This window comes from Sinohyriopsis cumingii, chromosome 12, assembly GCF_028554795.1.
Source record: "Sinohyriopsis cumingii isolate HCF-2022 chromosome 12, ASM2855479v2, whole genome shotgun sequence".
NCBI classification, from domain to species: Eukaryota; Metazoa; Mollusca; class Bivalvia; order Unionida; family Unionidae; genus Sinohyriopsis; species Sinohyriopsis cumingii.
In genome coordinates, this window is record NC_142972.1 from 13,597,872 (window position 1) to 13,611,416 (window position 13,545).

The 13,545-nt window shown below is 35.2% G+C and overlaps 1 protein-coding gene across 1 annotated transcript in view; it reads right to left on the minus strand.

The window, feature by feature from the left end:
- The window catches only part of LOC149786021 (E3 ubiquitin-protein ligase rnf213-alpha-like), a 559,813-nt gene that overhangs the window by 397,962 nt on the left and 148,306 nt on the right, over positions 1-13,545 (minus strand). The window contains exons 15-16 of the mRNA XM_089978097.1: positions 9,520-9,628; positions 3,016-3,181 (exon numbers count right to left, since the gene is read on the minus strand). Coding sequence (XP_089834223.1) covers positions 3,016-3,181; positions 9,520-9,628 — 275 coding nt within the window. The remainder of the gene's footprint in view (positions 1-3,015; positions 3,182-9,519; positions 9,629-13,545) is intronic.

A 13,545-nucleotide genomic window follows, 5' to 3' on the forward strand; every position in this document is an offset into this window, starting at 1 on the left:
AAATTGTTTCCTAGTGTGTGGCTGTAAAACTGATTTATTAGTAACAGTGACAGTCTTCTGCTGAATCACATTAGTGGTTTTTAACCCAATCACATGTGATTTCAATATTTATTGCTGCTATGACTGGCTGAAGCAACATCACCCATTCGCAAGTCTGTTCTGGAGTTCTTTATGATTCATTAAAAATTCTTGTACATACTAATGCCGAAATAACTATTCTACAAATGTATCGTTACACAATGACTTGATGGTGATGCACATCAACATGTCCAAGACAAATGAATACCTTATGTTTTGTTAATAATACAGCAACAATTTTTTTTTTTACCTGGCCTGACCTGCAATAACCACAGCCATGTTAGTGGGTTATATGTATAAATACGTTTTAATGTGTCTGTGACACTTGCTGAATCTTTTGAATCAATGGCTCAAGCTTCTTTGTATCTGCTGGATTCGTCTACAATGGTTAACACATGCTTGTATATGCATGCATGGCCACATCCACATACTGTACTTCATCATGTGGAAGAAACAAAAGATCACCTGGTGAACTTGTCGGGCATCCCTGCAAGATGCCATGGCAACTTTGTCAGGTAGTGCAGAGAGATTTTGGAATTTTTGTTCTTAATCCTCTCCACTCTGACTGCAGCAAATGGTGTTTCGAAAAATCAAGTGAGCTGTACTATATTACTGAGCAACAATATTTCCAAATCAGCCACAGTGACAGCCATTCTAGATATTAGACTGGCACCATTTCATTTAAGACAAATCAAACACTAATAAAAGACTTGATTAAAAACCAAAATTGATATGACCATCGATTCTGGAAAATTTGTGAAAATATTTTCAAGATGTTCATTGTGGCAGCTGTATTTGCTGTCAGATGGGTGGAATTTTCATTTAGGACCAACTAGATATAATAATTAATCTTCTGGTGAAAATCATTGTCAATATGATTTTCCGTATAGGAGAAGTAGTAGCAACAAGATTTTTAAGATAGCTGCCATAGTGACCATACTGGATTATCAGATTGGCAACATATTCATTTAGTACCAAATAGACACTATCAAAAATCTTTTGGTGAAAATGCCAAGTCTTAAGTGACTTTCCATCTAGAAAGAGTAGCAATAAGATTTTCAAGATGGTTGCTCTGGTGGTCAAATTAAATAAATGATCATAATAAAATTTTAATTTAAGACGCACTAGTTACCATAATTAGTCTTCCAGTCCAAAATTTAAAAAAAAAAATGCTGCCATGAATTCCATTCAGGAGAGTAGCAATAACAAGATTTTCAAGATGGCTGCCATGGTGGCAATAACAGATGTCAGATCAGCACCACTTTCTTCTCAACCCAACTAGACACCATAACAAGTCTTTAAGTCTTTGGTGAAAATCCCATACCATTCATGATTGCATCAGAAGTAACAGCAGCAAGCATTTCATGATGACTGCCATGGATTATTATTATACAGATTCACTTTGTAAAGAAATATTGCAGAAAAAAGACAATACATAAAGTTTGATTTGAAAATGATTCCAGAAAATGACACTAAGTTCTTCCAAAGATGACTAACTACAGCTGAAGAGAAATCTTTATTCAAACACAAGCACCCACATCTGAAATGTCAACAGAATAAAGAAAATGGGATCTCGTTTGGAAAACTTTGCTTTTGCTCAAACTGGTTATAATCTTTAATGAATATTAAACATACTGAACCCGTATATCATTTATCCCTGAGATACTTAATCTTTTTTTATATTTGTTTTTATGCTTTTATATTACTATCACATCTGAATAACAAATTTTCACATATCAATGTGTCAGCACATTACATTCCACAGCTGATTCATATTTTCTTTGCAAGTCTACACAAATAAATATTACTGATAATTTTTATGGCATACTCATCAATATTTAAGAAAACTGTTGACCAAAGGCCCCATCTTTCTCCAATTACCTCTACGGTTATGCCTATTCTGTGGAGGTCAGAAATTTTGCATCTGGAGTTGAATTTTTAGGTGAAAAATCAATACTGTCATAATGTACCAGTCAGCATTATGCATTGTATCTATAAGCATTATGCTGGTGGATACAGCCATTCATTTTTCTTGCTGCAATATTCAAGGATTTTTTTCTGGACAAAACCAATGCTGACAATTCCTGTGAATATCAAATGATAACTTACTTTTCTAGGTCTCTGCAAACAATGCATATGCATATAACTTTTAATATTCACAAAAAATATTGCTTTCCAAGAATTTCAAAATTTACACATGCAAGCAAGTCAAAATAATGTTTCATACAAGCACATTCGACTGTGGATGGCACAATGATGATGATCTTTTTTGCTTATATCAGCAAGACAGGAACACTCTGCATATCTGGGCTTTAATCATACATTAATATTTTAACAAAGTTTCAGCTGATATAAAGGTATGTGACTTTTTAAAAACTTTTGACAGAGCACCTTAACAGTATTAATGCCACCACAACCATTGCCACTAGAAAAACTGATACTCAGTTTCTACAACAAAAGTTTTCGATTTTTATGGGTTTTAAGTTACTAGATATATCCTTTGATATTTTTACAGTTTGTGGGATGACCTTCCTCATGCAATATATTAAGATAGCTTGCATTGATATTAGTCCAAACTTATCTGCCAGGGCTCTGATTAGTTGAAGGTAATGAGATCAGGAGATGCTGACTGACAATAATTGACATGTCAGAACTATCAATGAACGATCATTTAAATGTTTGTCTGCAAATGAACAGAAAAAAACATGATGTCTGTCTGCTAATTCATGAATAAAAAGGTAAAGCTGTTTTTAACATATTATGAATATTGCAACTATCAATTTGTTGCAAAAATTGTCAAGAGTATGCCATAATTCAATCTGACGTCACTTCCTATGCATATGATTTTTGGTCAAGCAAATGTGATTCAGTACCAGAAAATTGTAAAAGGCATTGGGCTTATGTATCAGTTTCCTTCTAAACAAATATTTATCATACCCAAGGAGAACAGTCAAGCAGTCTGCTGGTGTCCCACATGTGACTGTGGCATCAAATTTATTGATTTCCTGTCCTTGGATGAATCGACTCAAATATTGATAAGGCCGTTGAAAGATGGATCCAGCAAATACCTTCTCATCAAACAGCTGATCTTCTTTTTTGAAATCTGCAGAAAATGTAAGATGTTACATTGCACTGAATTGCAATAAAAAAAACGTTTCATATATGCCTTGTAAGAAAAGAAACCAAAACTATGACTATTTTGCTCTCTCTCCATGTCAGTTCACATTACATACCTTTACACAATCTTTACAGATATTCCAAGTCAATATGTGCATAGAAAAATATCTGTATTATTGTTTGTTCTTTGATTTTGAAGATGACCATAACATCACTAACTGGTTTGTCTACTGTAAGTACTTGAGTGGCTGACCAGACCAATTTATGCTTAGAACTGTTGGTGACATACTAGACAGGAGATGCCATCTGGAGTTGCTTGAACAATAAAGGACATGCTTCATTCAGAGATTTATGCCATCCATGCTTCTATACTCCTCTGTAGTTCTCCTCAGCTCATATTCTGTAGCTCCAGAATGGATGAGACTACACCAGATGGAACAATCCTATTCAAGATCTTCCAAAGATTGATGGTCAATGTTGAATAATTGCAGGGTTGATTTGAGATTGTCTGTGAAGTTTAATTTTGACCTTCCTGAAATTGCTTTCCCTCCTTGTGAATACAATAGCTCTGTAGACCTTCAGTTTGGTTTGCTGCCTTCTTAAATGATGAAGCACTGTCTTTTAAACAAGCCTTTGGAAGCTGATGTTTTGCATTCAGCTGTCTCATTATGGCATAGTTCATTTTTATATTCTCTAGGAAATGAAAACATTAATTTTGTGAAATGTATTTCCAGACCTGCTTATCTCAACAGATGTTTACCAGTAGTTTGGCAAAGTCTTGTTTATATTTATGAGCCACTTGCCCATAGGTGACCTACCTAAATCTGATAGCTGGTCCAACATTTTAAGTTTTGATGAAACTCACTATGATTCCATGTGGCTATCTCTACTGTACCATATCCTCTATCATTAGTGTCCATGAATGTTTAGTTTCTATAAACTAGCTGATACATTTTCACAGTCTCTGGAGCATACTTTCATCAGTCAGAAGATGATTTCATCCATTCCTCAGAGTGATAATAAATCCAATTGATTTGTTTTACTTGTCAACAGTTCAATCACAACATCAAACTTGCAAGCATGACATCATGCATAATCCTACAGATTTATAAATGTATAGGAGTGATGCATTCTCAAGCGCTTTAGTAACCAGGTTTAAGAGCCTATTCAATGAAAAACTCTTGCATCTTTGCTTAAAAGACTTTTCCCATATCATTTACACCTTCAAATGTAGCCTGTATTTTTTTTAAATTTTCCATAACAAAAGCTAAATTGAAATCATGGCAGCAGACTATTAAACATATGAAAATAATGAATGATGCTAATTGCTAAATCAGTAAACATTTCTGAGATGTTGAAGGATGAGAAGAGAATCAAACTGCAAGCACAAATGTTAGGTAAAAGCCATTAAAAAATGTGGCACAAAATGAAAGCATTTAAACTGAAAATGGAGATCCAATGGAACACATGTAAAAGGCATAACTGGTTAAAATTCTAATTTCACGGTATGCTGGTGAGGGCAGGAAGGGGCACATTATAGATTTAACATTTATATTTTCTGTTTTCATTCCCGTTTATGGAAGATCATGATATCTGCAATGAGTACTGACTGCTCTGGTGACCTAAGCTGTTAGAGTGTCTACTTCAGATGTGGGAGGTCATGGGTTCAAATGCCGGATAAATCATACCAAAGACTTAAAAAATTGGTACTAGCAGCTGTCTCACTTGGCACCCAACATTAAGATGTTAGTGTTAGGACTGGTTGATCTGGTGTCATGATAATGTGACTGGGTGGAACATGATGACACATGTCTGCCAGAGTGCTAGACATCAAAATAAACTGCCACACTGCAGACATCTCATCACAGCAATATGACTAAAATTGTTAAAAATATGTTAAAAGTCCAAGAAACACACACACACGTGTAATGAGTTCTAAACATTAACAAGAGTCTCTTTAAGGGACTGGTGGTCTACTAATTTAAAAAAGTTCCAAGAATCCATAGCAAGTCTATTTCTTTTGTACTTTTATTCATTTTAACCTTCTATGCATTGAAACTATCTCAAATATTGTTGAGAAACTCTAACATACTAAATCTGGTTACAAAATATTTAATAATGTCTGAATAAACATGTTTACAAGATACCCAAAAGTGCAGTACAAAATTCTTTGTCATGGACCTTGACCTCGAACCTGTAGATGGAAGAATTTGTCTCAGATCCTGTCTAGATATACCTCAAAGCTAAATTTGGTTAATTTATAATTAATATTTTTAAGGTATTCTTTAAAAATGTCCACAGACTGATAAATATGCATTCATACTTGATTGTACCAAGAAAAACTTCAGCCAAGATTTGTCACTTTCAAAAATCAATGTTAGAGTGTTGAATATCAACTTATTCAAATGCAATTAAATACAAAAGTCTTGTCAATATATATCTGTATAAAGTTAATTTACTTTGCTCCTGAGTTCAACAAAGTACAAAACTGCAAGCACCTCTAGACTCCAAGGTCAATCAGATCTGGATTTCAAATGTCAATCAGACCTGGATTTTAAACTCATTCAATAAGTGCAGATATGTTGGTGGTCAGATCTGCATTGTTTTCATTCAGAACCATTGCAAAGTGTTTTAGTATGTACCCTATGGCAATGTGAGATAATATGCTTTGAGATAACCTCTATGGTTCCATATTGGAGGTTGGATGGGTACTGTTTTCCTTCAAAACCATCTAGATATTCTATTGTGTTTGAGTGAAAATACCAGGTCATTATGACCATCTATTCTGGACAAGGAGCCATGTAAAGATTTTCAAGATGGTCATTAATGCAACCATTTGGAGTTTGGATCAACATTATTTTAAAATAGGAAATACTACATATTGCAAGGAAAATAATGTTTTAAAAAATCAAACATGTAAGGACAATCAATGGTTCAGGAGAAGTCACTGCAACATAATCCTTTATATTTTGGGAGGTCATATCAGTATCATTATCATTTACAGCCAACTACATACAGTGATAAGTGTTTTAGTAAAATCCTCATGTTAATATAACCATTTCTTCCAGAGAACATTCAATATGATTTTCAAGCCCATCACCAAGGTGCCCATGCTGGATGTTATATCAGCATAATTTAGATATTGGAACAACTATTTTTAAATATGTAATACTAACCTGCAAATATTGAATTGCTGTATCATTTTCTGGTGCTAGTCCCCAATCCAAGGACATCATTCTCTCCTCCAATTAGTAATTGGAGGTCTAGAGTGAAAAACAACATGTTCCCAGTCTAAGACCTCGGTCCACTTCTGACAATTGGACTGAGTTTGCTAGGCTGGCTATCCTATACTGACACCACAGTGTTGGTGAATTCCATCTTTTCAATGGGCAAATGTCTCTGACTCTACATGCCAATCTCCAAATATCAGAAAAAGGATGGGAGGGGTCAGAGAAATTTTAGAAGTTTGAGAAGGTGCATTTTAAGCCTCCCCAGCATGACGTCTTCTCATCCAGTCTTGCTATGAGAGCATGTTATGTCAGATTCTGTTGGAAGGTACATGGACTGTTCCTTGACAGGTGAGAAATTCATCCCCACACAAACAACAATTCTGAGGAGCAATAAAATCGGACCTCCTAAATAAGATTAGGTCTATTCAATTTGCCTTCTCCCAACTGAGAGACAGATCCCTCCTGAGGATGTTGAGCAACAGCTAGACATTAATATCCTGAAGGATGGGAACTGCTATGGTCTTTAACTGAACAGCTATTATACCCATCACCCTGGTGAAAGTTTTGGTTCTGAGAGTGGAAGAGTCTGAAACTGAAAGCCTGATGGCATTTCTGACTGAAGCAGCTGTCTTCACCCTGAACCACACTTCTTGAAGAAACTTATTCAAAAAGGGAAACTCCATGTTGAGTTGAAACTTTCAGTCTCTCTTTGAACTAAGAAAATCCAGGAATAAACTCAAAGATTTGCTATGTTCTTCACCCTCTCTATGGTGCCCTTCCTTAGAAGGGAGTACACCTTTTGCCATTGAGATACCTTTTCGAAACTGGTGGAAAGAATTACAGAACCATAAAAGATGTGGAGGGTCCTCCAAGCAAAGCCCTAACTTATGGAGGAAAGAACCTGTGTATCCTCCAAGATGTCCAACCAAACCTCATTAAAAAAGGTTTATTTTTGGCACCTACTGAGACAGTGGGAAGAGCAGGGCTTTGCAGAAGAGGATGCAACTCCCAAGGGGTGTCTGCCTCCCTCTTTAGGTTATGAAGTAGAGGGGTCTGCAGACTGTATCCCACTTTTTCATGAGAATGGTAGAAATGGGTTTTCAACAGAGAATGATATCAGTTCAGTGTTTAAACCACTTAGGACAGGGAAAACATGGACATTCAAGAGTGGGGCAATTCTTCGTCTGTTTAGCAAGGTCCAGTACAGTTGCCTGAGATTGGTGTTGCTCATTACTTAAACATAATTATGACAGAAGATAGATTTTAGCTTAGTATAAAACAGAAGATTTATGAATATTGTTTGGGAGTTCCAACTTGGAGCATGGGAAGATTTTCAGTGAGATGCGAGTTTTTATTTGTGGCACACATCTTCTTATCCAAGCAATGACCCAAAGTTTGGTCACAGTGTGGGTACTCTTCATCTGTGTGTAAAAGAATTTTTGAGCGACTTCCAATTCAGGAACATTATTTTGACCAGATCTGAAAATGATCCATCATAAATGGGAAATTATGGTCAGCACTAAAGCTGGCAAACAGTGTCTCGAAACGTACATCTTTATCCACATTTGATGTAGATTCTGCCAAAAAGAATTTCAGCGATGACATATTGTTGTCATGTTTAAAATGCTTTAATATGCAGCATGATATGCAATGCCATTCTTGCCACCACAGCAGATTTTAAAATCAGTTTTATGGGATGGGCACAATATATATTCATGTTCTTTGAACCTAATTACAACCATTAAAATTCCCATTTCCATCCATCACTGAAGTTTGTGCAAAATTCTGGTTGCTTAGATTTTGGTATGATAGCACTGAGAAACAATGAACACTCAGACATTGTGACAAACATTAAACACAAAGCCAAACCAACCCTGTTTTATGATGATTGAGCTATTTAGTATTTGAAATTTAAACAATTAATTCCTTTAATCCTTTCAGAATTACTTCTGACCAAACAGTTCACATGATCATAACCATAAATATACTACACTGGAAGTAAGATCTGAAAATAATGGAAAATATCAAATGTGTCAATAATTTTGCATAAAAAAACAGATTTCAGTGAATGAGGGGAAGGATGGAAAAATACCCTCATGTTGGGAGGAAAACCCTCCTGTCCAGGAGGTTCACATGTATGTTTGAATTCTGAAGCCGATGTGCCCTCAGGATAACATCAGTGCATCCAAAGAAGCAGTCCATGAAAGGATTTCGCTGTGATCCAGCAAAACCTTAAAAGTCTCCAGCGATGAAAGAACACTGCAGATAGCACATCTCAATGACTTGGCTACAACCTCTAACGAATTCTGCATTGCAGCTCAAAAAGATTTTTCCTTCAGCAGACTGAAGGAAGCACCCCAAAGACAGCATGCACCTTCAGTTCCAACATCTCTCAAGTCATTATGGGGAAACAGGATCAGGTCTGTGCTGAAATCCTCACCTGGAAGGCTCACAGATCAAAAAGTGGGTGGCTTAATAGGTCAAGCAGGTGAATAGGGTCCTGTAACCAATGGCTGAGACTGGAGACCAAAGTGCAGAATTCGGAACAGACCTCCTTTTCTGCTGTCTGGTTACTTTTTTGACCTTTAAACAATTTCTAAGACAGTTCCCTCCTACTGCTGAGTGAGGAACGACAGTTGGTCAAACTTGGATTGTGCACCAGATAACCTCTCCACTGCAGAGGATCCAAGCCTTCAAAGATCATGAAGATTTGGGACATAGATCTAGCATAAGCAGTTAGTAAACCTCATTTAACACTTATCAGAATTCCACGTCTTCCTTGTCCATCCCATGGCTGGGATCAAGAAGGTGAACCCATCTGTTTTGAAGGACCAAGTGTAATTTGATCTTCCAATAGCTTATCTGCATCCAGAAAGATCAACAGTATGTCATCCTGTCTCTGCTCTTATGGTGAGGCAGGACTATTTTATCTCATCTACAAGATGTCTTTGCACTCCTGTCCTTAAACAAATGTATTTCACTTGCAAAAACATTTAAGCTTTAAGATTTTGGATTTGTTTTATTTTGGAGAGAAAATTTGCAGATTTTCATAAAAATTTTGTGCTCACTCTACCATACTCTACTAAGATCTCACCTTTTGGCTTTGGTTTATCTGTGAGTATATCCAAACTTTCTTGTGGAGATCGACAGGTCAGGTATGGCAGAAAATCAAACACATGATGGACATATCTTGTAGTGTCACCCTGTTTAAGCAGAAGATAATTATATGGATGATTTATTTATTGATTTGTACAGTTTGACATGTACTGTACAACCTGTAGAAACTGCAACTCTTTAAAATATTTGGATAGATTAGTTTTATTTTTCCTGTACATCAAAACTTCTAGTACATCTGATAACTGAAATATTTGAAAACTTGTTCTTAAACTAAAATTTATTAGATATCAGCAACATAAAACTATAAAAATTAGATTTCATACAAAAGATTTTATGTCGAAAATGTCAGAAGAGAAAATATCATTCCACTTCCAGAAGATAAATTCCCCTTTCTCATTATTTCTGACTATTAGTTATAAAACATTTCATTATGAAAACTTAGCCATGGCTATATTAAGGTAAAATCTGTGCAAATTTTAACCTTCAAAAATTACACTCAAGTGGAGTTACTGTACAAAGTAATTTCATTTTTTCTACATAAATTTTAACTTCTGCTGTTTCTCAATATTGGAATTTTAAAAAATTCTTAGCAAATATGACCAATACTCTGGATTTTTACTCTGCTGGTAAAAATTCACTAACATGATTTCACAAATTATAAATTATTTTGGAAGGATCTAAAATATCTAATATGGCTTTACACAATGAAGCTCATACTGCTCATATTTCTAGACTGCAGTCTGGGGGTGGGATGGTGGAATTTTGACTTAAATGGGTGTGGGGGGTGGGGTGAGAATCAATGAGTCTGACACAAGAAACCAACCCTTGCATAAATTAAAAAGTCAATATGTAGTTCACATAGTCAATTCTAATAGACTCTTTCCCAAGTACTAGTATGTTACAGTGTTACATGTATCAGTAATGTGTGTGAGAGTGTAATGTGTGCGTGTGTGTGTGTGTATATATATATATATATAGAGAGAGAGAGAGAGAGAGAGAGAGAGAGAGAGAGTGAACCCATGTATGTATAGCATTTCTGTCCAGTCCTGAAAAATCTTTCTTTGTTATGTTAATTTGTCCCTGCTAATCTCGGCCCATGTTAAGTCGATAAGCCAATTATGTCAGGCATAAGTTTTGGTCTGAAGTAACATGTGCACCTGCTTAATTTGATGAAATGCAAGTTTAAATGTCCATCTTCGAGATATTTTACATGATCTGGCATTTCCGCTACTACCGGTACCTCCCACTGGCAAGGATGGAAAAAGTCACTACAAGACCAAATTTTACCAGTACAAATGCTAATCAACGAATCTCATCAATGCATGGTTTATCACCTGCATAGAGTGGAGAAAATTGTGTTCTAAACAATACTTTGGGGTAAGGATCTGAATGAATGCATTTCTAAATGCAACAGCTGCATTCATAATGGACAGACACCATCACATCTCTACACCAGGACAATATAGTTCATTCCACAGTATCGCAAATCTTATCTTATCTCGAACTCACTAATTATCAGGTCAACTCATTAAAAGTAGCTAAAAATACCTAATTCATTCTACACTGTATATTTAAAACAAATTAGGTACTTCTAGCTACATTTTATGACGCTAACCTGAAAACTTACAGAATTACAGATAGGATGCTTTATGGAACAAACTCTAGTGTAATCCCATTCCAATATTGTCATGGTCAGTCACCAACTGAATCGATACACAATTAGCAAGTTTGGTTCAGAGTTCACTTAATAAGTACAAAGTTAACATGTTTCCATGCTTGGTGAGCGTAAGCCTTCAACTTCAGCACTGCTAGATCACATGACTTACAATCTTACAATCATCTATACCGGTAAATGGAAACCGTAAAATTTCCATACCAAGCTGGTACTGCCCCGCACCCCCCAACAAACACCTGGTTTTTAATTTGTCTTGAACAAGAGTAAAAAAACAATCACAAATAGTATTTTCTTTTTTTTTAAATCCATGGCACCAAATTTTGTTTAAATGAAGTTGTCTATTGCTATGACATGATTACATATTCTCCAACCCGAACAGAATGAAGCTGAAAATGACTAACTGGAATAACATCAATGAAACAAAGAGAAGTACTTTCATTAGTATTGTTTTATCTTGAAGTTTAATCAAGTATCAAAACCTTGCAAATTAGGTGATGCACCAACTCTCCTTCTGGAGCTCTGTCACTGATAAAAGTCGGGAAGGATATGGAACTGTAACTGTATGATTAGAATATACTGGCTTCTTACAGAATTTGATGTCAAGACAGTTAACTTTAAAGACTTTAAAAACATTTACAGTTTGTTGTTACATCAATACATGAATACTGACAGCCTCATATTTTCTCCTCAACAGAGGCAAATTTGATCAGAAACCAGCATAATGTGTAAATGAACCTCTGATGATAAAGTAAAGTGATCAATTTTTCACATACAATTTTGGACACTAACATTTCGCTACTAAAGTTTATTTTGCTACTAGTTAAAGTCATCACTAACAAATGAAAATACTATTAAAAGAAAATTACAGTCCAACATGTACATGTACTTAAATTGGCCTAGATTTTAGTCAGGGTGAGAAAACTATTACCTTTCTGAGACTACCAAAGGGGTGAGGCTATTCACAGGGAAAGAGAAAAAACTTTAAACCAATGACATTGTTACAATAACATAAGTGTTGTAAAATTGTGTGACTTGTTACTTAATTTAAAAGACCTCAAATCTGTTTTCTGCAACCTGGCATGACTGAATAATTATTTTTATTAAGTTTAGAAATGTCATTTGTTTTAGAAACAAAACTCCTCATTTTTGGTGCTTCAGATGCATAATCATTGTTCTGCAGTAGATTTGTCAACTGAACCCTGATATCTCGGGACCTAGTTAGGTCGATGATTTTTTGACACCCCAAATGTAATCAAGATAACTGGTTTTGACTGTATATATATATATATATATATATATATATATATATATATATATATATATATATATATATATATATATATATTTTAAAAATAATCATCTCAGGTCTACTGCCAAGAAGGGATGTACTTTGTAATGACTCCACTAAATTATACCCTAAGTATGTTGAGTGAAAATTTCCAAATACTCTTTGTTCCACAATACAGGACCTTCTTCAAGGACAATCGAGTGAACAAACAATTATTCCAGTGAGACTGAATCCACTTGTCCAACAGAGGTGCTGCCTTGCTGATTAGGAATATAGACCAGTACATAAGACTGTCTGTATGGAAAACAGATTTGTTGCCATCTTTGTAATGAACTAGGACATAAGCAAAAGTTGTGCACATACGAATGATGTACAGGCCTATGCAACACATATCCAGCAACAAAATGCATTAGAATATGCGAATACTTTTCAAAGTAATAATTATAATTCTATAAACAGGCTTCAGGAACTATCTGATTTGTGTACAAAGAAAATCGCTTGTATTGTGGAGAGCACAGTCATGTAACACAACGGTGTCTGCATGGAAAACAGATTTGTTGCCATCTTTGTAACAAACTAGGACATAAGCAAAACTTGTGCACATACCAATAGGTAGAAGGCAATTATGTACAGGCCTATGCAACACATATCCAGCAACAAAATGCATTAGAATATGTGTATACTTTTCAATGTAATAATTATAATTCTATAAATAGGTTTCAGGCACTATCTGATTTTGTACAAGTGCAACTTGTTAACTTGTAAATAACTATGTGATACTGTTCAAGTTACTTCTCCCTATGAGGCTCTTCAAGTGTCTAATATATCAGTGTCTTCTTGTAGGTATGTAAATCAGTCTCATATTGAACATTCTCATGTATCCACTACATGTGATCATGGTGCAACAGATGGATCTTGTATGTTATCTTCTTCATGTGTTTATGTAAATAATCAAGGTGATGAAAAGAAATCTCTGAAGTCTAAAAACAATACATTGCATACTACCATGTCTGAAAATCAATCCTCTGATCAAAATTGTC